Source organism: Lepus europaeus, chromosome X, assembly GCF_033115175.1.
Source record: "Lepus europaeus isolate LE1 chromosome X, mLepTim1.pri, whole genome shotgun sequence".
Lineage (NCBI taxonomy): Eukaryota > Metazoa > Chordata > Mammalia > Lagomorpha > Leporidae > Lepus > Lepus europaeus.
Window position 1 is genome coordinate 116,011,274 of NC_084850.1, and position 26,423 is coordinate 116,037,696.

The 26,423-nt window shown below is 35.7% G+C and overlaps 1 protein-coding gene across 9 annotated transcripts in view; it reads left to right on the plus strand.

Annotated features, from left to right (window-relative positions):
- The window catches only part of DMD (dystrophin), a 2,142,101-nt gene that overhangs the window by 777,783 nt on the left and 1,337,895 nt on the right, over positions 1–26,423 (plus strand). For 8 of the 9 annotated variants that reach the window (XM_062183372.1, XM_062183374.1, XM_062183379.1 and 5 more), the window contains 2 exons: positions 2,447–2,581; positions 6,122–6,271. In XM_062183372.1, coding sequence (XP_062039356.1) covers positions 2,447–2,581; positions 6,122–6,271 — 285 coding nt within the window. The remainder of the gene's footprint in view (positions 1–2,446; positions 2,582–6,121; positions 6,272–26,423) is intronic. The other variant, XM_062183373.1, reaches the window with a different exon arrangement.

A 26,423-nucleotide genomic window follows, 5' to 3' on the forward strand; every position in this document is an offset into this window, starting at 1 on the left:
ATTTTGAATAGATGTTTACTTCTTAATTTGTGCTGTCCTTCAAATCCACTGTGAATTCTCTGATTTCAAAGTAATTTTAAGTTCCAAATGGTTAATCTCAATAGTAATTCTAAGTGCCTTTTAGCTCCAGTTTAGGACTGTATTTTATTTTGAAAAGGTGACCTGTAAATCTAGTACATTCAGTCTCTCCAGCTATGTCCTTCAAATGTATCGAGCACAGAAGAGGCCATACATCCTGATGGTTAAATCAGCAAGGTAGTTCATTATCTCAATCTGTACCAAAGTTAATAAGACACATAACCAATTGCATCCCCTTATCTTCAAACCTCTAAGGTACACTCGGGTATTTAAGGAAATATTTATATTTTCCCAATGGGATCTTTGCCCAGAAGGAAGACAGCCTGTAGTCCAGCAGGAGCTGGAATTGACCCAGATTTAAGATGTTTTATCACCTTTTAAAGCAAAATACTTAATTTCACTTTGTGTGATAAACTGTATGTGAAATACCAAGCAAGTATAGAAGGTAGATAGGCTTGCATTGTGCATTGGACTGATACTTCCCATCAGATAGAAGTGGAGTATCCTCCATCATTTGTAAGGGCAGTGAACAAAGGAGAAATATGGAAATATAATAGATTTTTTAGATACTTTTAAAATTTCCTCCATAGGCCTTACTGCAGAGGGTACTGGGGGGGGGGTGGGTGATTGCAGGTTGTGGTGATTACACTACTGTATTTACTATATTTCTGGGTTTTTCCAATATTTGCAATTCCAGTGCTGTTAGAAAGTGGCCATTTTTATATTCTTTATGTGCTCTTCCTACCTTTTTCCCAACAGTCATAATCATCATCCAGAAAGTTACTTTGATTATTTCTTTGCTTAAAAATATTTTACCACATATATGAATGAAAAACAATAAATTTAATTTTGTTCAAATCATTACAGAAAAAGAATAACCTGTAATACATGGTTTCCTAGTGCTTACTCTTTACATCAAAGAGTTCAGTGTATAAGATTTTTCCTCATTGTTCTTTCTGATGGGTGTGTTCATATTTCTATATTCTCTGCTTAAAAGCAACATAGCCTATTTACCCATTCTCCTTCCAGTGAGCATTATGTTGTTATTTTAATTACTATAAACAATACTAAAATGACTGATCTTATAACTGTCTTTGTTGTCCTCATAAAACGGTTTCTCTGAGGATCTATATCAAAAAATGAGGTCATTGGAACTGTGAATGTTCACCTTCTTGAGAATGATGAATTGTTTTCCAAAATGGGCACTCCAGTATATACTCTCACAAGCAATAAAGAGAAATTGTTGTTGTATACCTCCCTTACATACGGATTTCTAAAAATTGTGATTTGTGTCTGTCAACATGGTTGATAAACAGGTTGAATATCTTTATATGTTTCTTACATATCTATATTACATTTTCTTTGAAACATTATTTTAAGATTCCTTTAATTTTCTATTAAACTATTTATCTTTTTAATGTCTTACTGAATTTTTATGTTCGTATTCCTATATTACAAATACAACTATTTGATTCAAGCTTGAAGCTATTTTTTTTCAAATTTTTATGATGTCTTTTGGTGATTCCAAGGTTTGAGTTTTAATGTAAACAAATCCGTCCATTTCTTTTCTTGGGTCATTTTTTTCCATTTTTAAACAAGATGTCTTATTTAACATATCCTTTTCTATTTGCAAGTCAGGAAGATTGCTTGTATATTTTTTGTAACAATCTTAAAGTTTTGCTTTTTTATTTCTGCTTTTTAAATATTATGTATATGAATCAATTTTATAATATGTAAGAGCAAGTTGTAAGTACACTTTTGAGATTATCAATAGGTATTATCTTATATATCTCAGTGCAATAAGAAATACGTGACAAAAATCTATATTCATGATGATGGGCACCACAAATTTTGACAGCAAACAAAATTAAAAATTGTCTGCCCAATAAATGTCTTTTGTTACATAATCAAAAATGTAGCCACTTAAATGAAGCTTTACATTTTCATAAAACACATGGTTGCCTAAAAACATGCAACAAATACATGATATTAAAAAGAGAGCTATACTTAAACTTATACCTTAAATATCGAATTATTTAAATTTGACAAAGTTTAGAGGTGGTAGAAGATTGGAAATAGTTAATATTCTTTTATTTTGTGTTTCCCAGACAATAATGGTGATTTGTTAAATTTAAAAATGTAAATCATGGGCTCTTGAATTTATGCATGTGAAAAAATATATATTTAGTGATTTGTAATTATAGAGATATTAGATGATCAAAAAGATTGGTTGCATTTTAAATTACTGCAAAGCAAATATGAATGATATAAAATGTTGTATTTTAAGAAGTTCTAAAAATGAAATGCCAAAGTCCCACATTCGCTCTTAATCAAAATATTGAAACTGTGATATATTTTTCTTTCTTAGGAAGTCTGGGCATGTTGGCATGAGTTATTGTCATACTTGGAGAAGGCAAATAAGTGGCTAAATGAAGTAGAAGTCAAACTTAAAACTACCGAGACTCTTCCTGGCGGAGCTGAGGAAATCTCTGAGGTGCTAGATGTGAGTTATGACTTAATCTAAATGATGACAATTTAGATGTGGTGTTGAAACAACTGTGCGAGCACTTTGTGTTATGCTTGTGTTCCATGCCACAAGAGTTTTTAAGGTTTACTTATTATTTGAAAGACAATCTCTGGCTGGTGCCATGGCTCACTAGGCTAATCCTTGGACTGCAGCACCAGCATCCCATATGGGCACCAGATTCTGTCCCGGTTGCTTCTCTTCCAGTCCAGCTCTCTGCTGTGGCCTGGGAAGGCAGTGGAGGATGGCCCAAGTGCTTGGGCCCTGCACCCGCATGGGAGACTAGGAGGAGGCACCTGGCTCCTGGCCTTGGATAGGCACAGTCCACTGGCCTTAGCGGCCATTTGGGGGGCGAACCAACGGAAAGGAGACCTTTCTCTCTGTCTCTCTCTCTCACTGTCTAACTCTGCCTGTCAAAAAAAAAAAAAAGACTCTCTCTCTCTCTCTCTCTCTCTCTCTCACTCTCTCACTCTCTCTCTCACACACACACACACACACACAGGGAGGGAGGGAGGGAGGAGCTCTTCCATCCATCCACAGACTGGGCAGGGCTGAAGCTGGTAGCCCAGGAACTCAATCAAGGTCTCTCACATGGATAATAGTGATCCAACTACTTCATCCACTGTTTCTCAGGGTGTGCGTTAACAGGAAGCTGGATGGGAAGCAGAGGTGGGGCTTGATCCTAGGCACACCAAAACTGTATACTTCCTCTGAAGCAAGCAGCCCTTTAGCTCTCTGTACCATAATGCCTAATCCAACCTCAAGATTTTAATAAGAATTGAAATGATCTTTTACAGAGGACAATTGTCTTCTGTTATGTTTCTAAGTTATATGTAGATATTTTACATATGTTAATCTACTAGAGATGTACAAGGACAGTTCCAACAAACAATTTCCTCCTTTGGAAGAAAACTGAAAAGGTTGATAATATGAAACATTTCCATAATAAAAGCTAAATTTGTTGAATAGGAACATTTTGAGATTATTTAAAATCACAAATTTATATCTTACAGAATGTGTTGAGGCATTTAAGGGGCATACTTTGATTATGGAAATGTATCTTTAGCAAGTTCAGAGAATTATGTATTTTCAAGTTTTGAAGATTTATTAAATTTTGTAAAAGTTAGCATGTACAAGTTCTGATTTATGTTAACTTATAAAGTTTAATTAATCATCAATGCCCTATGGACTTTAGATTTATCCTTTATATGCCATGTTTATGTAGTTTTAGCATATGCGATGTATACAGAGTTCTTTCTAGTACTGCAAATAGAACATGTACAGGTGACCTATAAAGAAAGTGTGAAATGTTTCTTTAAACAGAATAGAATTAGAATCCTAGAACATCAGAGCAGAAAACTATAGATCATTTTATTCAAATTCCTTATTTTCAAAAGAATATTGTAAAACCTGAAGACATATCAGCGAACAATGAGGGAAACCTCAATTGGCCGACAATTCTGAACCTGTTGTTTTCAGAAATGTTTATTGACCTCTCACCCTCCCTGAATCATTTGATTTGTCTTCAAAAAGTATGTAATACATTTAGGCCGGCGCCGCGGCTCAGTAGGCTAATCCTCCGCCTTGCGGCGCCGGCACACAGGGTTCTAGTCCCGGTCGGGGCACCGATCCTGTCCCGGTTGCCCCTCTTCCAGGCCAGCTCTCTGCTGTGGCCAGGGAGTGCAGTGGAGGATGGCCCAAGTGCTTGGGCCCTGCACCCCATGGGAGACCAGGAGAAGCACCTGGCTCCTGCCATCGGAACAGCGCGGTGCGCCGGCCGCAGCACGCCTACCGCGGCGGCCATTGGAGGGTGAACCAACGGCAAAAAGGAAGACCTTTCTCTCTGTCTCCCTCTACTGTCCACTCTGCCTGTCAAAAAAAAATTTAAAAAAAAAGTATGTAATACATTTAAATCACATAAATAAGAGTACACTGGTGAGAACCAAAGTTGAGAAGATACATTTATCCTATGAAATGATCAGTCTGTGCATGAAGTACTAAGCTAAATTCTTCATGCCATACTTCAAGTGATGATCTGAAAAACTAATGGACGTTCAAAAAAGAATAATGAAGAAGAAAAAATTTGAAGCAATAATTGAGAGTATTTAGAAAATGGAAAGGGACAAGGCATACTGTTAGTATTTACTAATTTCTTTTCTCTTTTAAATGAAATAGTCTTTGGCAGTGTAATTTTTTCTAAATTGACACATTTTGCATAGTCAGAGCTAGAATATCATTTGTTAAGGATAAAGAAATAGGTAATTTCTAAGTTTCCTTGCTACTCAAGACTTCCATAGTTGATTCTTTAATTTTGCTTTGTTGCTTATATTGGAAATTGTTTTATAATTACCAGTTTATATGCTTCATTAGGAATTATAAAGAAAAATACATCTGTGAAAATAAAGTTTGCAAAATAAAATTTTATTAGAATTAATGAAATATACATTTATAAGATAAATAAATAACAGTTTCATATAAATGTGATAAACTTTTAAGTATGGCATTTATAGTCAAAAATTTTGTGCAAAACCATTTAGAAAGTCTCTGTTTATTCAAAATTTAGCAGGAAAGTATGATTTTGGTTGCTCAAAATCTGAGAAATATTGGGTATGTAAAAAAAAGCATGGAAACATTTCGATTTTTTCAAAATGAAGAAAATAACTATACATTGAGTAAGTTGGAACATAACACTCACTTCTTACAGAAATGTTTAAGATCCAGTAGGATGATATTGAATCACTAGTTGTCTAGCACGCCTAAACTTGACACTGATACTCTTTTTGTGTGTGTAATGTAGCCAGGCAAATTTGTCAGTTTTGAGCAGTGTATATTTTGAGGTAGACTGCTGCATTGACAATAATAGAAAAACAGACAAGGTTTAAGCTCATAAAATTATCTTTTCTCATCACAAAGAGAAGATTGAAAGGAGGTTGTCCAGGAATGACAGTGGTTGAGCCATATGATGAGGCACCCAGGTGATTGCTCTCTGCTGTCTCTGAGTAGGAAAGATTTTATCCTCATTGTTATGACCTCCCACTCCAAATTCTGCCTGTCCTACCTCCAGGATGCATATGCGTAAAAAGATGTGAAGAGCAGCTGGATTTCTTCTTAAGAGTCTGTCTTTTTTTTTTAATTCAGAAAAGTAAAATTTGCTCATGAATTTCTACATAAATATGTCTTCAGAATAATGTCAGCCGGATGCCACTACCCATAAGAGAGATAGAGATATGAGTATTTTACCTTACCAGGGTTTATAGAATATCATTGAAGAAGATAGCTGACAATCATCTTTTTAGTGCTCAGTTCACAGTGCTGCTACATGACCATTGAGATTCACAGACTGAACTCATTTATTTTTTTAAATAACAGTGCTCTGTCATGTTTTATCATCCAACTAAATGTTGCTTTAAATTACTTATGACTTAATTGTATGGAAGTCAGATGGTTCTGAGCATTTTGTATTAATTGAATGTATTTAGAAAAAGAAGAGAAATAGTAATTATTGCAAATGTATTTCAGTCACTCGAAAATTTGATGCAACATTCAGAGGACAACCCAAATCAAATTCGCATATTGGCACAGACCCTAACAGATGGTGGAGTCATGGATGAACTCATCAATGAGGAACTTGAGACATTTAATTCTCGCTGGAGAGAACTACATGAAGAGGTATGGAAATAAGAGAAAAATCTCTTTAATCTAATTTACATAAATATACAAGTATAGTAGATATAGGCCTGTCAGGTAAAATGAGGAATACTTTAAATATTAGCTCAGCTTCTAGTTTTAGATGGTCCAGTGCCAGATACTGACTGAATTCTTTCCTTCTATATTATTTCATTCTTGCCAAAACCTTACCAAGTAAGATCTTTGACAAAAAACTTAGATGCACTTAGAGGAGTAGCGTGCTAAGGTCCACGAACTAATAACCATGTCATTCAAGCTCAGGTCTGTTCTGATTGCAGTTGTTTTCCCTAAGCAATTTTAGCCAATATGTATGGGTATAGTCCTCTAACCTCTCTCCTTCTCCTTCTCCCATTTTCATCTCTTCCTCTTTCTCTTTCACTCACTCTTGAAAACCAAGACATTACAAATGAGATTAAAAGAAAAGATAGTTGTATTTGATTGTAAAATATACTTTTAAAGCAGGAAAATAAAGTTAAGCTAGAGATGAAATCAGCATTCTACTGAGAGAACCTGAGCTTAGATTCTATAACAGGAAATGAGCGTGCGTAGTTTAGCATTTTGGATGGTGATGAGTATAATTCAGTTAAATACAGCACTAATCTGAGAGGTTGTAAATTTTGTCATTCCATTGGAATGTCTAGGTCAGGAGAAACGCTAGTCACTCTGCCATTTCTCAAACCTGGCAAGCTGTTGTTAGATTCCAAAAAATGTTCTCTCTGATGGATTCAGCTCCTGACATTGATGTCTGTGAGGCAGTTTCCCATCTCAGCAAAATCTATAAGGCTCAGGAAAGGATTATTGCTCTCCTTTTGGCTATTATACAGACATTTTGGTTTTATGATATTCTTCACCTCTTTTCTCTTCCCTTCTTTTCCTCCTCCCTCCTCCTCTGTCCCTCTCTCGCACACCTCTCTGCCTCTCTTCTACACCACATACATTTATTATGGTCACCTGTAGACTGTTCATAATACACATAATTGCAGTATTACGCCTGATACTGTTTTTTCTTCTCAATAACTTAAAGTTTTTATTTACACATAATAGAAAAATCATATTTCAAAACTCACATGTCATGAGTTTTTTCAAATCAAGTATAAAATGATATTATTTCTCCTAGACAGAGTTTTACTTACTGTATCATAAATTGAAAGTGAATAACTTTTCAAAAGAAAATATTTCGTAATGACATTTAGATTCATATCCATTTACTGAGTGCAACTACTACATGTGAGATGCTGTTCTGTTTGATAAGAAAAATATCCCTATCCTTAATGATTTATGGACATTAATAAGTTATGCATAGATGAAAAGATTTCCTAGTGTGTACAGGATATAAAAACCAATAACATCTGTGTAAGGTGTGAATGAAACAAAAAAAGACTAAGAGAGGTGGTATCTATGAGGATATGCTAGAAAAATATTGATATTCAAGTGAGGAAAAACTTTATATGTGTAAAGCCTTGAGTTGGAGAACTCTACTCTCTCTGATACCTCTGATTGCATGCAGTTCAATATGAATATTCCAGGAGAATTCTTCAGTCTTTGATAATGACATTACACTGGGGAAGTACTCTATCTATGTTTTATCTATTTTGACATAAGGGATTGGGACTCCTAAAGATGATTCCAGTTTCTAGTCCCCTCACTGTTGTTATACTGTTATTGTATGTGAGCAAAAGACAATATTTCCCTAAGTGTCAGCTACATTGGCAGTCAGTTAAATACCGATTTTCACATAGAGTTAAAATTTACTTTTAAATATATTTGAATATTAGTGTCAGGTAAAAGATTACAATTCACATAAAACATCAAAAGTCACATTGTGAAACTAACCTTGGCTAAGCCTTGAAAAGCCCCAAATTTTAATCCTTAACTTTATTCAGTGTCCATCACTTCTGTCCTTAAAAATATACAATTTTCTGCGGTTTCAGCACTATTTTTTAATAATCTTGTAATTTTTTTTACTTAATTCGGAAATATATTTTAAACGTGTTTGGTATGAAACTGATATTTCCCCCAAGATAATGCAGGATTAACATAGTTAATCTGAGTATCAGAAGTCGAAAATGCTCAAAAACCTGAAACTTTTTGATTATTGACATAATGCCTTAAGTACAAAATTTCACACCGGGCCTGAGACAAAATACAGACATATTAAAAAGTTGTATACAAGTACCTTTACGCTATGTATACAAGGTATATATGAAGCATTCATGAATTTATGCTTTAGACTTGGATCCCATCCTCAAAATGTTGGATTATGTATATGCAAATATTCTAAAATTAAAAAAACAAAATCCAGAATCCAAGTAAATTTTTGTCTGAAGCATTCTGTTATGTTGTGTGTTTATTACTGTACTCTATAAAACTTACAGGTATTACATAATGAAAATTTAAATAGAATAAAAATGAAGTATTAAGAACCAGAGAAATAGATTATCATTATCACCAGACTGTACACATTTTCTCATGACTGTGACTCAGTAACCAGTTATAAAATGAAACATTCTATATCTTTCAAAAAGAGCTAGCAAATAGGCCTTTGAATGTTTTCACCACAGACATGGCAAATATTGGGAGAAATAGATATTCTTTTTTTAACTTTTATTTAGTAAATATAAATTTCCAAAGTACAGTTTATGGATTACAATGGCTTTTCCCCCCCATAACTTCCCTCCCACTCGCACCCCTCCCATCTCCTACTCCCTCTCCCAATCCATTCACATCAAGATTCATTTTCAGTTATCTTTATATACGGAAGATCACTTTAGTATATATAAGTAAGGATTACATCAGTTTGCACCCACAAAGAAAAACAGAGTGTAAAATACTGTTCCAGTACTAGTTACAGCATTACTTCACATTGGACAGCACATTAAGGACAGATCCCATATGAGACGAAAGTACACAGTGACTCCTTTTGCTGACTTAACAATTTGACACTCCTGTTCATGGCGTCAGTAATCTCCCTAGGCTCTAGTCATGAATTGCCAAGGCTATGGAGGCCTTTTGAGTTTGCCGACTTCAACTTTATTCTGACAGGGTCATAGTCAAAGTGGAAGTTCTCTCCTCCCTTCAGAGAAAGGTACCTCCTTCTTTGATGGCCCGTTCTTTCCACTGGGATCTCACTCCCAGAGATCTTTCATTTAGGTCTTCTTCTTCTTTTTTTTATTTTTTATTTATTTTCCAGAGTGTCTTGGCTTTCCATGCCTAAAATACTCTCATGGGCTCTTCAGCCAGATCTGAATGCCTTAAGAGCTGATTCTGAGGCCAGAGTGTTGTTTAGGACGCCTGCCATTCTATGAGTCTGCTGTGTATCCCATTTCCCATGTTGGATCTTTCTCTCCCTTTTTGATTCTATCAGTTAGTATTAGCAGACACTTGTCTTGTTTGTGTGATCCCTTTGATTCTTAGACCTATCAATGTGATCAATTGTGAACTGAAATTGATCACTTGGACTAGTGAGATGGCATTGGTACATGCCACCTTGATGGGATTGTATTGGAATCCTCTGGCACGTTTCTAACTCCACCATTTGGGGCAAGTCAGCTTGAGCATGTCCCAAATTGTACATCTCCTCCCTCTCTTATCCCCAGTATTATATTTCACAGCGATCACTTTCCAGTTAAATTTAAACACCTAAGAATAATTGTGTGTTAATTACAGAGTTCAACCAATAGTACTAGAACAAAAAAACTACTAAAATGGATAAAGTATTACATTGTACATCAACAGTCAGGACAAGAGCTGATCGAGTCACTGTTTCTCATAGTGTCCGTTTCACTTCAACAGGTTTCCCCTTTGGTGCTCAGTTAGTTGCCGCTGATCAGGGAGAACATATGATATTTTTCTCTTTGGGACTGGCTTAATTCACTCAGCATAATGTTTTCCAGATTCCTCCATCTTGATGCGAATGACCGGGTTTCATTGTTTTTTACTGCTGTATAGTATTCTATAGAGTACATGTCCATAATTTCTTTATCCAGTCTACTGTTGATGGGCATTTGGGTTGATTCCAGGTCTTAGCTGTTGTGAATTGAGCTGCAGTAAACATTAAGGTGCAGGCAGCTTTTTTGTTTGCCAATTTAATTTCCTTTGGGTAAATTCCAAGGAGTGATATGGCTGGGTTGTATGGTAGGGTGATGTTCAGGTTTCTGAGGAATCTCCAGACTGACTTCCGAAGTGGTTTAACCAGTTTGCATTCCCACCAACAGTGGGTTAGTGTCCCTTTTTCCCCACATCCCCACCAGCATCTATTGTTGGTAGATTTCTGAATGTGAGCCATTCTCACCGGGGTGAGGTGAAACCTCATTGTGGTTTTGATTTGCATTTCCCTGATTGCTAGTGATCTACAGCCAACTTAGATTTGATCAAGGATCCAAAACCAATCCCTGAAGTAAGGACAGTCTATTCAATAAATGGTGCTGGGAAAATTGGATTTCCATGTGCAAAAGCATGAAGCAAGACCCATACCTTTCACCTTACACAAAAAATCCACTCAACATGTATTAAAGACTTAAATCTATGATTAGAGAACATTGGAGAAACCCTGCAAGATATATGTACATATTCAAGCTTTCATTTTGTCAGCTGTGAAGACAAATCCTGTTTCTCAGTGTTCCATGACAATATATAAAATACTGCATTGACAATCTTTACTGTGGTTCAAAGAATATACTGCATGTTTAATAAGTGATCAGCGTTTATATTTTTGTTAAATGTATACTAGAATAGCTACTCTTGAAGAAATATGTGTTTCTTTGGGTACACATATATGTGTGTGTTCTACTAAGGGCAGGAACAAACAAATATATGTCTTCTAATATGAAGAATAATGAATTGTACATACCTTCATTAATGAAAGAAAATAAGATAGGCAAAAGGCATTGCTCATTCTGTAGCTCTTAAAATCAAAAAGAATTCTTAACTTCAACAATCAGTTAATAAGAATGCTGTAATAACAGTAAATAAACCTGAAATAAGTAAACCTGAAACTGTCATCAGTCTTGACTGTACTTACACTGTATATTTAGTAAATAATAACTTTAAGTTTATTTAGCAATGAAAATAAAGAGTATTTCTTTGGCGAACAAAGTCAAGAATATTATGGTTTAAAACAAATTGAGAAGTGCTGGCTATAACCTATTAAATTTGAAGCTGGATTTTGGGGGTAAAAACAAATGTAAAACTGTTGTTATCATCTTGTTTTCCCAGCTCCTCTAGTAATTTTTCTGAAGGTCTCAGCTACATTGCATCAGAACACCAGACTTTTCACCTAAGTAGGCAAAAGGAGCATTCAGAGTATTGATATGTCTAACAATTTTTTACATGTCTTTCTATTACCTAAGTAGTTTGGAACTGATCAAAGTGCCCAGTTGACATACTAACATACAAAAAAGCCCTGTTACTGCTCATCAGGGTAATGCAGCATCCTATCTTTAAAGCCATATCATCTAATTAAGGACCAACACAACAGAGTTTGAGAAGGATATTTTCTCTGAAAGAATATAGTTTTCATCAGAGCCCTGAAGTATCTAATATGTTTTATTGTACCTGGCCCAGCTCTGGCTGTTGTGGCCATTTGAGGAGTGAACCAGTCAATGGAAGATATCTCCCCTTCTCCACCTCTCTCCACCTCCCCCTTTACCCCTCTCCCCCTCTCCCCCTTTACCCCACTCCCCCTTTCTCCCCTCCTCTCTACACCTCTCTCTCCCCCCTCACCGCTTCCTTCTCTCCCCCTCCCCTCTGTCTTCCCTCTCCCCCTCCCTCCTCCCCCTCTTTCTCCCCTTCTCTCCACCTCTCTCTTCCCCCTCCCCCTCTTTCCCTCTCTCCCTCTTTACCTCTCTCTCTCTCCGCCTCCCCCATGTCCCCCTCTCCCTACCTCCCTCTCTTCCACCTCCCTCTCACCCTCTCTCTGGACCTCTATCAAATAAATAAGTCTTTAAAAATAGTATTTACATAAATAGAGTCCTTTCATTTGCAGATGAGCCCTAAGACCATTTTCTTCTCAATTGCATTCCAATGTGAGAAGTTGGTGAGTTTTTTTTTTTGTTGTTGTTTTTGACTACCTAATGTTTCTTAAAGCTGCAATTATGAGAGTTAAGGTAACATTCAATTGCCTGTTAAATCAATCAAACAGCTAGAGTTTTTATTGCCTATGAATATTTAAAAGAGATATGCTAGATCTCATCCCTAATTTCAAAGTGTGAGTTTGCATTCAGATAAGTAATAAATTATTTCCATCATTTTAAAAGGCATCTTTCACTCTTCATAATCATATGACACTACATTTTCTACCCACAGTAATGATTTGAAAGATGGTTTAGTAAACCAGGATACAGCTCCAGAAGCCACACAAAATCATACAACTATTATAATAGCTTTATTTTACACTAGAGTAAGCAAGCTGCAGAAGATGTTTTACTAATACAATAAAATGTATATAATGATAATAATAAACTGATTACAAAAACCCAGATACTGCTATAAGTGTTAAATATGCCTTTTCTCCTTTAGTTCTCACAATAGCCTTAGGACGTACAGTCCTTATGTCCACATTTAAGGTGCAGCAGATTAAGCAATTCTGGCATCCCACATAAGAGTACTGGCTCAATTTCCAGCTGCTCTTACTCTGATCCAGCTTCTTGCTAATGTGCTTAGGAAGGCAGTAAATGATGGCCCAATTGATTGGATCCCTGGCATCCATTGGGGAAACCCAGATGGAGTTCTGGGCTCCTGAGTTCAGCCTGGCCCAGATCTGACTTCTGTGGCCATTTAGGCAATGAACCAGTAGATGGAAGATCTCCATCCCTTCCCCACCACTCTCTCTCTTACACACACACACACACACACACTCCTTCCCTTTCTCTGTGTCACTCAACTTTCAAATAAATAAATAAATTTATCTTTAAAAAAGAAATAGAGGGGCTGGCGCCCTGGCTCATTTGGTTAATCCGCTGCATGCCGGCATCTCATATGGGCACTGGGTTCCAGTCCCGGTTGCTCCTCTTCCAGTCCAGCTCTCTGCTGTGACCCGGGAAGGCAGTGGAGGATGGCCCAAGTGCTTGGGCACCTGTACCCACATGGGAGCCAGGAGGAAGCACCTGGCTCCTGGCTTCAGATCAGCATAGCTCCAGCTGTGGTGGCCATTTGGGGAGTAAACCAATGGAAGGAAGACCTTTCTCTCTGTCTCTCTCCCTCACTGTCTAACTCTATCTGTCAAATAAATAAATAAAAAAAAATAGAAATAGGAAAGAAACCAAAAGCTGCAGAGTAAAGAGGCTAGTGAGAATTTAGACCCAAGAATCTTTTGTTGGAACTTGGACACATGATCATTTGAGCATAATGCCTTTAGTCTGTGATCTCGAGCTTGTATAGTCAGTCCTCTGTATCTGTAGTTTCAAAATATGGAGATTCAACCAGCTGTGAACAGCAAATATTTGAAAAATGTACTTTTGTTCTGAATATGTACAGACTTTTTTTTCTTGTCATTATTTTCTAAACAATAAAATTTAACAACTGTTTCCACAGCATTTACATTTTATGATGTATTGTAAGTAATCTAAAGATGATTTGAAGTATATGGGCGGGTATTCATAGGTATATGCAAATGCATGCCATTTTAGATGAGGTGCTAAGGCTCCTCAGTTTTGATATCCATAAAATGTCTTGGAATTAATCCCTCATTGATATGGAGAGAAGATTATGTCATAAGTATTTAGTTTTCCAATTGTTAAAGAAAGCTCATAACAGGCAGAATAATTAAAATCATTTAATAATCTTCAACAGGTTTCCTTTTTGGTGCTTGGTTAGTTGTCACCAATCAGGGAGAACATATGATATTTGTCCCTTGGGGACTGGCTTAAGTCACTCAGCGTGATGTGAAATGGACACTATGAGAAACAGTGGCTTGATCAGCCCTTGTCCTGTTGATGTACAATGTAATACTTTATCCCTTTTAGTAGTTTTTTTTGTTCCAGTTAATACTATTGGTTGAACTCTGTAATTAACACACAATTATTCTTAGGTGTTTAAATTTAACTGGAAAGTGATCGTTGTGAAATATAAGACTGGGGATAAGAGAGGGAGGAGATGTACAATTTGGGACATGCTCAATCGGACTTGCCCCAAATGGTGGAGTTAGAAATGTGCCAGGGGATTCCAATACAATCCCATCAAGGTAGCATGTACCAATGCCATCTCACTAGTCCAAGTGATCAATTTCAGTTCACAATTGATCACACTGATAGGTCTAAGAGTCAAAGGGATCACATAAACAAAACTAGTGTCTGCTAATACTAACTGATTCAATCAAAAAGGGAGAGAATGATCCAACATGGGAAGCAGGATACACAGCAGACTTATAGAATGGCAGATGTCCTAAACAGCACTCTGGCCTCAGATTCAGCCCTTAAGGCATTTGGATCTGGCTGAAGAGCCCATGAGAGTATTTTAGGCATGGAAAGCCAAGACACTGGAAAAATAAAATACCTAAATGAAAGATCTCTGCGAGTGAGATCCCAGTGGAAAGAATGGGGCCATCAAAGAAGGAGGTACCTTTCTCTGAAGGGAGGAGAGAACTTCTACTTTGACTATGACCCTGTCGGAATAAGATCAAAGTCGGCGAACTCAAAAGGCTTCCATAGCCTTGGCAACTCATGACTAGAGCCTATGGAGATTACTGACATCATAAACAAGAGTGTCAAATTGTTAAGTCAGCAACAGGGGTCACTGTATACTTACTCCTCATATGGGATCTGTCCTTAATGTGTTGTCCAATGTGAAGTAATGCTGTAACTAGTACTGAAACAGTATTTTACACTTTGTGTTTCTATGTGGGTGCAAACTGATGAAATCTTTACTTAATATATACTAAATTGATCTTCCGTATATAAAGATAACTGAAAATGAATCTTGATGTGAATGGATTGGGAGAGGGAGCGCGAGATGGGAGGGGTGCGAGTGGGAAGTTATGGGGGGGGAAGCCATTGTAATCCATAAACTGTACTTTGGAAATTTATATTTACTAAATAAAAATTTAAAAAGGGAAAAATCATTTAATAATCTTAAATATTAATATGTATTTAGAAATACAAAGCAGTTACAAGCTCTCTTGATTGCTGATTATTGCATCTTTCTTGCTGATTTTTGTTGATTTCAAAACTGACATTAAATAGCAGGTAGAGTAAAAGAGAAGATACAAAATCTGAATTGATTAAATCTGTTGAAATAATAAAATTCATAGTAGGCAGATAGAGACCCATGAATTGAACCTGGTAATTATTTCTTTGAGTTGTTCACTTGGCAACGTATGTGTCTAAATATACATAGACCAGAATGGACAACTATTTACTGAAGAAATACTATAAAGTAATCCCCAAAAATAAGTGAAGTTGTATCAGTTATGAGATTTAATTATATGAGAAAGTTATTTGTCTAATAAACTATTGTTATCATTAGATTTGATTTACTTCTCAGATGTTGAGATAAGACTGACTTTTTTTCTCAGGAATAGAGCTAAGTAACTCTCCTAAAATGCCCTCTGTAAAATACCAAGGTAATTGAAAATTTCCAACAGATACAATTTTAAATGTGTTTTAATTTGCAGGGAAGTACAAGTAAACATTTAAGGCTAGGATGAAAAGAACTGGCTCAAAATTAAGCCATACAGGTAATGCTACTATCAGCATTGATCTTTGTATGAGTATTGTCCTGGAGTTGAAAGCGAATATCAGGAACTCAGATTTTGAGTGAAAAATGCCATTTGGTAGAAAGAAATCTGAGTCTTAGTCTCAAGCAAGAGGAGCATTAAACAGAGATCAACATACGGCTGTAAGGTTGTATCATCAGTACTATTTACTTAGCAAACTCATATAAAGGCAGAAATGTTGAAACTAGATTAAAGCATTGAATTTTAAAATATTCTTTTTAAGAGATGCATAAAACACAAGGAATGGAAAAAGATTTTTCAGTACGTGTTAATCAGCACAAAGCTTGGCAACCTATCTTATATCTAACAAAATGAACAGCAAGGTAGAGATAATTATTAGGAATAAAGAGGAACAAAATACAATAATTCTAAATTTTGTACCTGTAAAATAGCTTCAAAACGCATAAAGGAAAAAATTAACAAAAATAACAAGAAGAAAAATAAAACTACACGAGGATTATGGGAAATTTCAATACTTCTTCCTTTCAACACACCAGATAAATATTATGAAAGACAATGATAATTAACAATTAACAAAGTAGATATAAAGAGCATATAGAGAACCCCAAAGTCAAGGTATAACATATCTCCTATATATAAGCATCAGTGCATTCATGTATTTGATTTTCTTAGAAAAAATATTCTTTTGGGCCATCCTCCACTGCTTTCCCAGGCCTTAGCAGAGAGCTGGATCAGAAGTGGAGCAGCTGGGACTAGAACCGGCACCTATATGGGATGTCTGTGTTGCTGCAGTCATAGGATTAACCTACTACGCCACAGCGCCAGCCCCAATTCCCTATCTTAGCTATCATGAGTTGAGCTGCTATAAACATGAGAGAGTACAGGTAACTCTCATATGCTGATTTAATTTCCCTTAGGTAAATTCCCAGGAGTGTAATGGCTGGGTCATATGGTAAATCTATTTTCAAATTTCTAAGGAATATCAATACTTTCTTCCATAGTGGTTGTACTAGTTTACATCACCACCAACAACGCATCAGGGTATCTTTTACCCCACATCCTCGCCAGTATTTATTATTTTTTGATTTCTAGATCATAGCTATTCTGACTTGGGTGGAGTGAAACCTCATTATGATTTTCATTTCAATTTCCCTGATGGCTAGTGATCCTGAGCATTTTTTTCATGTGTCCATTGGCCATTTGTTTTCCATCCTTTGAAAAATGCCTATTTCTTAACTGGATTGTTTGCTTTGTTGTAGTCGAGTTTCTTGAACTCCTTAGAAATCCTAGATATTAACCCTTTATCAGATGTATAGTTCAAAAATATTTTATCCCTGTCAGATTACTTGATGTGATCCCGTTTGTCTGTCTGCTTTTATGCCTGTGCTTCTACTTTCTTTTCCGAAATTCTTTGCCTATGCCATTGTCTTGCAGAGTTTCCCTGAGATTTTATTCTAGTATCGATGGTCTCATGTCATAGATCTAGGTCCTTGATCCATTATGAGTTGATTTTTGTAATCGAGGTAAGGGAGGAGTCTTGTTTGCTATTTCTCCACGTGTAGATCCAATTTTGCAAACACCATTAGTTGAAGAGACTGCACTTTCTCCAGAGAGTGATTTTAGTTAGTTTGTTAACTGACCTTTATTAGTTGGTTTTAGATGTGTGTATTTATTTCTGAGGTCTGTAATCTGTTTGATTGATCAACTTGTCTATTCTTGTGCCAGAACCAGGCTGTTTTGGTAATAATTTCCCTGTTATATGTCTTTAAAGATTGTATTGTGACGTTTCTAGCTTTATTTTTACTGTTTAGGATTGCTTTAGATATTTGTAGTCTCTTGTGATTCCATATGAATTTTAGTTTTTTTTTTTCCAAATCTTAGAAGGATGTCTTTAGTATTTTTGACTGGGATCACAATGAATCTGTAAATTGTTTTGCATAGTATGCATGTTTTGATATTAATTCTTCCAATCCATGAAAATACTGAATGGGGAAAAGTTGGAAGCATTTCCAGTAACATTTGGGACCAGAAAAGGATGCCCACTCTCACCACTGATATTCAACATAGTTCTGTAAGTGCCAGAGGCATTATGAAAGAAAAAGAAATCAAAGTGATACAAATGAGAAAGTAGGAAGTAAAATCATTCCTGTTTGCAGATGAGATGTTTTTATACATTGGAGAACCAAATGACTCAACTACAAGCTTATTAGAATTCATAGAGTTTTGCAAAGTTGTAGGATATAAAATCAATGTACAAAATAAATATACACAGACAATGTGTGGCTGAGAAAGAACTTGTAAGATCAGTTCCATTTACAATAGCTATAAAAATTTTAAATACCTCGGATAAATTTGACCAAGAATGTGAATGATTTCTACAGTGAAAATTACAAAACATTAAGGAGAGAAATAGAAGACACAAAAATGGAAAAAACATCCCAGGGAAGAGGGTGAGTGGGGAGAGAACTGTGAGATTATAGTGAGGTATGGAAAAAGAAAAGGGCAGTGGTAAATGTTCACTGATGAAAAAAATGAGAGACAAGTTTCAATAATTTGAGTTGAGCAATAAGGTCGATGTGTTGCTGATTTTCAGACTAGTAAAAATGTAAGCGTATTTGCAGTCTAAGGGAAGATAAAATAGACAAAGTAGGAATATGTAAGAATATGGTATTGCAGAATATCTAAAATGGAGTGACTTACTTTGTTAGTGGGAAAGAGAAAATTGAGATAATATGGAGATACTAGGCGGTACAAAATATTGAGGATGAAAAAATTCACCCATGAAAGATTCCATCCCTGGAAGGGAGCTAGACCTTCTTTTAGGTTGTATGGGATTGCTGGCATGAAGAAGGATTAGAGGAATACAGAACTGGTGCTACTGAGGAAGTGAGACCCTAAGGTATTTGGAGTAAGAGTTCTTCTGTTGTAAAGATCTGTCTAAAATAGGCAGAGGTGTTAGCAAACAGTATTTTGGACTTTTAAAGAAGACAACAAAGGGATTTTCAGTGGGAACAATTATCTGACTTTCGCCCATAGTTTCCTGAAAATACTAATTTCTTCAGAACCACATATATACCAACACATACACAATCAGAGAAAGGAGATTTTGCCCATATTTTTTTTGATTGGTATCTCCAGAATGCAGAGGCTTCCTTCCAATTGTATGCATACTTGGAAGTCACTCATTTAATTATTTTTTACTCCACCAATAAGTCACTGTGCCCTCGTACCTCTAATGTGATTTTCATGTATTTCTTTTCTTTCTCTAATTTACCCAGTTTAGTTTAGATACTTATTTCAGCTTTTTTCTATTGATCATTTTCCCTGAATTAGTGTAATTAAGCTCATTACATAATTTTCAGAGCCCAGTACAAAAATAAAATGCTAGGTTCCCACAAAGATTAAGAATTAAGAGACAACATCATCAGAGAGGTAAACCAAATATAAGTTATCTTAAACATGGGTCACCGTTTGCACAGGTTGCATGCCCATGAAGCCAGGTCCAGGTGCCATTTTATGTATTTGGTAATTTTTACATCTAAATTACATTTGAAAATATTCAGGAATTAAGAACTTAAACTCAGTTATGCAGAATACAATTGCTAAAAAATGTTACTGGGATGACCAACCAATGATAAATGCATTGATATTTTGAAAAGGTACAATTTTACCTTATTCTTTGTATGCTAATAATGCATATATCTCCTAGGATTATATTTTTCCATGTTTTGAATTTGATGCTTTATTTCTCTGCAGTGGAGAAAAGATATTAGATATCTGGAATCTTGACTTCCCTAGATTGAACACTCTGTGATAAAACTATTCAATTTATGTAAAAATTGCACTGCAAGCAGAGTGCTATGCCAAACATCTGTGTTCAAGGTGACTTCATTTTTGGGCTGAGTAGTGGACTGTGCAACTTGCTCTCATAATAATTTTAATTGAATAATGGGGCAAGAGTGATTACAGTTTTGAAGGAAAGAAACTCACTTGTGTAATATTTACACAAAGGTAATAAACCCAATAGTCCATCCCTCTTTTATATAAAAAAATTGACATGAAAATCTGTGTTATTTTCTTTTTAAATTAGAAAGTAATTTTGTTTCTTCCCTATTTGCTTTAACTTCTTTCAATATGTAATAAATCATTTTTTGTTCCAACCATCAATTTGAGGAGTTATTCTGATATTGTTTTAGTTATACTGTAACATGTATCTTCTTGTTTTGAACTTAATTGCCCTCTATTTTATAGATACATAACAGAGGAGTGTATGTAACCTTGACAAAAAGGTACATGGCAAATGTGTTTCAGTCTCATGTTAATTACCATGAATCACAAATTTGTTTATTTTATAAATAGTAATTCCTTCATTATCTTTAAATATAATTTACCTTCAATAAATAGTGTTTCCTTGGGCACTTGCATTGACATTTCTGAACTGTTTATAAAATAGTATTTAATTTTTTATCTGAATATATGCCCAAGTATGGCATATTAGGGACACACAAATACAAACATATATGTAGTTATAAATATATATGTTTAAACATATACATATTTATGACTCATGCAGTATATTTTAATATGTAATATTTATATATTATCTCAACAAAATGTATATACTTTAGAAGAGTATTCCAGTATTTATAAAATATGTGAATATATCCATTTATGATTTTCTTGTCTTTAAATTTCTTATAATTTGGTGATTGAGCTTATACCTCTATAATTGAACAACAAAAGAGAGAATTAATATATGAATGAAAAACATGTAATATTAGAGCTTAAAACTAATTATTTGCAAAATGCAGTATGTAGTATGGATTGGTAAATTAACATTTTTGAATGAATTTTTAGATTAATTTTTTTTCTTTTAACTTTGTTGTCCATATATTTTCATAACAGTTCATGAAAATTTCCAAGATTTATTTATTTGAAAGGCTGAATGTCAGAGAAAATGAGAGAATGGGGGTGGTGAGAGAGACGTGCTCCATCTGCTGGTTCATTCCCCAAATGGCCACAACAACTGGTCCTGGACCAGGCCCAAGCCAGGAGTTCGAAACTCCCTTTGGGTCTCACATGAGGGTTGCAAGGGCCCATTCACTTGGGCCTTCATCTGTTGCTTTTCCAGGTGCCTTAGCAGGGAGCCAGGTCAGAAGCAGAGTAGACCTGTTTTGAACCAGCACTGTAGTACAGGGTCCAGCGCAGGCTACAGCTTAACATGCTGCACCACAACACAGGCCCAGATACGTGATTTTTTTTTCTTTAATAAAACTTGTAATAGTTTTTACTTATGGCTCATCATAGTTTCCAATTAATGTTTAATCCCTATAATATAAATATATTCTTAAGGTAAGTATCTGTGTATCTTAACCAATTTACTTTCCTATTCTTGGCTCTATTTTAACCATTTTCTTTTCAAGCAACTTCATAGGTATTTTAGTTTGAATGATCAAATCTGTTTAATATTCAGGCAAAACAAAATAACTTATCTATTAAATAAAAACAGAAATAGGAGATGGAATATTGAAAGTTTCTTTGCAATGTATTCTGTCATCTTGAGAAATCCATGTGTGTAATGAAGAATAAAAATAATTTTGCATGTTCAACAAGCTGGTTTTAAGGTAGAGCATATAGGCTTTGGACTACAACTTCCATCTTCCAGTAATTTATCAAGATGACAAACACAAAAGTAAAGAGGAGAGTCACCTAATACGTGTTATCCACGTCTTTTAGAAAATGAGAAATCGTTCCTTTGGCCTATACATGCACACCAATGAGAAAGGTGATATTGTAGACAACAAGAGAATGGGTACTGGCCAAAAAGGAATGCCCCATACATGTTGCCATGACAAAACTGGGAGAGTCTGCAGTATCACCCAGCATGCTGTTGGCATTGTTGTAAACAAAGAAGGGCTTTGAAAAATGCCACTTTTATAGTGCTCTTACCATTGGTCTTTTTGTTGTGAGCCCAATATGTTGTCTTTTCCTGTATGTTCTTATTTGTTTCATATTTAAGTCCTCTTTTCTTTCAAATTTCACTCTTCATAAATCTTCTCAATTCTAGATCATCATCAAAATTACACAATTGAGAGGGAATAGGGACTTTACCTTTTTTTGCCAAGATCTATTTGCATAATTATAACAACACTTGCAGGTCATGCAAAGTTATTAAATTAAAAATTAGCCTGCTATAAATTTATTGAATTTTGAGTTCTGCCTGAAATTGCTTTGGCAGTGCCAGACCAAATGACTTCATAGACTTATATAGCCTGCGAACCAGACATTTCCCATCCCTGGCACATATTTCCTTTCGACTGCCTCTGAATTCCTACTTTAGTAAATGTTGATTGAGCCCAGAAAAAGTCTCTATATTCTTACGGTGATTCTAGTTCAGAAACCCTCTTCCAGGTGTTTATTCCAAGCACATTTAAGGCAATGTATTTGATTAATATGCCCTATGTTTCAGATTCTTTCGTACTGTGGGCCAATAACTTTTTCATGCCTATCCACTGTTCATCACAGCTGGTTATCCCTGTATCACACAGAAAACTAATTTCCAATTGCTGAACAACTAAATGAAGCAGGGGGGAGAAGAGTTGTCTTTGTCAGCCACAATTCTCTGTTGGAATGAAATATACAGTCTGTAGCAAACCACAACAAACTTTTCATGTCATAGAAAGAGCATCACCATGATCCTCACAATGAAACATTTATCTCTGGACTAAAACAGAAACTAGATGGAACAAGCATTCCCTGTAAGAAAGACACTAAACAGTTCTGCATGGCTATAGATACAGTCCACAACTTAATCTTGAACTTCTGACTAGTTTAACAGTCATACAATGGAGGGCCTAGCACTGGAGACCTGTTTAGTTCTCCCCCATAATAAACAATTCCAGCACAAAGATTTGTACTCACAAATGATAAGAAAATGGTATTGGTAACAGAAGGTAAGGAACAGATGGGCTTTGGAACCAGTTTGCATCTGTTTCAGTCATGAAAGCAGGTGCATTCCATGCCAGATGATGGTGGTCACTAATAAGGAATTGAATCTAATGTGCCACACTGTCAATATTTATCTGTTCCTCATGCTTTTGTTAGCACATTTGACTCTTCCTTTGCACTCCCAAACTACTTCGCAAGCTCTGTAAAAATATTTGGAAAGCAGGGGGGAAAGCAGCTGTTCCTATGTCTTGCTCCTGCTGTTCAAGGTACAATTCCAAGCCCGATGAATCATATCGGAGCCAAAGACCCTAGCAGGAGTCCATTTCTACACTTGAAGGAAAAAAAAAGGAAATTCTTATAAGAACCTTAAGACAAAACAGTGCAGATACTTACTGAGCTAGACCTAAGGACTTTGTCAGTGCAGTGTGGATATATAGGATGACAGGAAGTAATAAACATACTCTGTCTTGCACTTCAACTTCTTCCGAGTCAGGACAGTCATCTGGAGTTTTTGTGACAAGTAAAGATTGTAAATCTTCATGCTTTTGGACAGGATGAAAAAGGATCAGTCATCTCAGATCCCAGCAGAGAGGGAGATTTTTCCAGTTTCTCAGATAGAACTTCAACTAGAAACCAATTGGAATGATGATTGAGCATAGGGACCAGTAGGGTCCATAACATTGTATTTATATAGCCTAAGCTCTGTCCTACATTACAGGAGAGATCCAGCAGAGATCTCTGTGTATATCAGAAAAGCACCCTTTCTGCTTTTCAGGGCTGTGTTTGAGACTGTTACACATAACCCACTCTTGTGACCTTCCTTAGCTGAACTAAAAAAGGTACTATGACAGATGTGCTTTACTCATATTATGTGACTTACAGGAGGACAGAAATATTGTATCCAGTGTTTATCCTAAGAATTTGTGTTCTTGGGTGGTGAGTTAAGTATTACCAAGAGTGTTAGATTCTCAGCGCGTTCTCAAACTATTGTGCTGACTGAATATGAATGCCCTTATCAGGGTGATATCAAATGACTAGTTCATTTACCTAACAGTGACTAATTGCCTTAGAACCCCTAACATATCTGTACTTAGTTTTCAAAAAGTGTCTCTCAATTAGGTACTATTTTACTAGGATAATTGCCTATACACCCCAGCTTAGAAGCACCAGCTATAGTTCGTTTGTTTGTTTGAATTGTGATTTCTTGCCTTTTCCTATTACCTATGCTTACATAAAGAGAGTCATTTCATCTGTGGCTTCCTGGAATAACAGAAGCAGTTGCCAGCAATCCATTAAGTGGATCAGTGTACAGTCTTCCCTTTGTTTCTGATTTCAATTCATAGCAACTATGGCTTGATTTGAATTTTGTACCTACCTATGAGGTTTATGTATTGTTTGAAGCTGTTGTCTTAATCCTAACTGAATTGTACCTAAACTCTGATTTTGTCCCACTATTCTGTATCAGGAGATTTTCTGTGACATTGTAATTATTTGTGGTACCAATAAGACATTCATTGACTACAGTTTAGACTTTCATATTATGATTATACCTGAAATCAAATAGCAGCTTGCCGTTGGACCAGAGAATTTTCTTGACCCAGGGTGCTCTGAAGTTGGATAAGAGGAACTCCATAATTCCTTTCTTGGTTTTCTGAATTACTTTCCATCCATTTTTTTTCAAGCTAAAATTAAGGTATCAGTTTACTCCTGTCAGGACAGAAGATCAATTTTGGTTTTCCGCACATTAAGATGAATGAGTACATCAGAAATCCAGAAATGTCTTACATATGTATTACTGTACAGCTCATTGACCATTCTATCAATGCTTTACTTGAAAGTGTTGGCTATCTGATGTCAAGTTCCATTGATAAAGTGATTCCCAAACATTACTTTTCAAGTATGCTTCCCTCAGAGGTCACCAACGAACTTCAGTGACCTACTAAGACCTAAAACAGATGAAGTCTCAACTAACCACGACACAGATGGTTTTAACATTTATATTCTTCCCCTGTAAAGGACACTGTAAAGAGCTCCATGCATATGCTTTTTGCTTTCTCTCCCCAGTGCTTTTAAACACAGTGACAGTCATAAAAGTACATTTTAGAAGGCCCTTGTTCTGTGTGGGTGCAAACTGTTGAAATCTTTACTTGATATATACTAAATTGATCTCCTGTATATAAAGATAATTGAAAATGAATCTTGATGTGACTGGGATAGGAGCGGGAGATGGGAGGGTTGCAGGTGGGAGGGAAGTTATGGGGTGAAAAAGCCACTGTAATTCAAAAGCTGTACTTTGGAAATTTATATTCATTAAATAAAAGTTAAAAAAAAGAAAAAAGTCTACTACTATATGCAAAAAAAAGAAGGCCCTTGTGTATAATATAAACTTCTTTCATGTATATATATAATGTAATTATATAATGTAATATATAAACACATGTGAACATCTCTGATTATAGCTTACATTCCTATCAAACATAGCAACAAATATACCACAGACTCAATTATATGAAAGTGCACCCCCCCCACGAATTACATCTAAAGTGTCTTAAAGCACACTATTTAAAAAATTTATTTGGAATTTCTTGTCCAATGAACACAGTTGGGGGACCTCCTTTCTTTAGAAAATGGCAGGAAAGCTTAATTTGAAAACAGGATAAAAACAGCAAAACAAATATTTTGATGGTTGCTGAGACTGTGAGCATTGGTAAGTTGTTCTTTCTGCTGTAATTTTTTTTCTTTTTTTTCCCTCAGAATCTCCATTGAATTCCCTTTGCAAAATCTTAATTATAGTTATGTTGAAAAGCATTATTTCCTCAAGCTGTTTTGAAGCGTATCTAGATAGCCATACTTTTAAATGTAGCTTTGCGGAGTTCACTTACTTCCTTAACACCATATGAAGTCATGGAAAATAGAATCTCTAAGCAATCCCAAGGAGGTTCAAATCTACAGAGACAGCCCAAGGTGTTTTTCAAATTTTAGCTTCTTTGCAGATATACTCAGTAGTTCTAAAGAAATAAACGTTGTGAAAACCTGTTTCTGAGACAAATACAATCTTCCAACTAGTCCTTAAATAATCACTGACGTTTCTCTGGCACATCTCCTTAAAAAAATCATGCCTCATCTATATAAATTGGTTGTTCAGTGAAGTTATCAGTCAATAGGCGACGTTGCATTTGATATGAGCAATAGTACATATGTGGATAATTCATATCCTTCTATATCAGTTGATTTATCTAAAGCATTGAATTTGCTGGCTGTTGCAGAAAATGAAAATATCAACACATATTTCTTAGCCTTCTAATCACATAACACTGTTGTTATGCTCAGTGTTTCACGGAAGTATTATATTTCCCACGTCTGTCTTTAGTCTTTCAGGCCACCATTTCCTATCTTTTCCTGGACCACATGCTAACTGTTGCAGTATCTATTACATTCCACTGGCTCTATTTCAGTTCAGCAAGTACTAAATTCATGGACTGTGTTGGTAGTTTGCTGCATAGATTGTACTAAGTA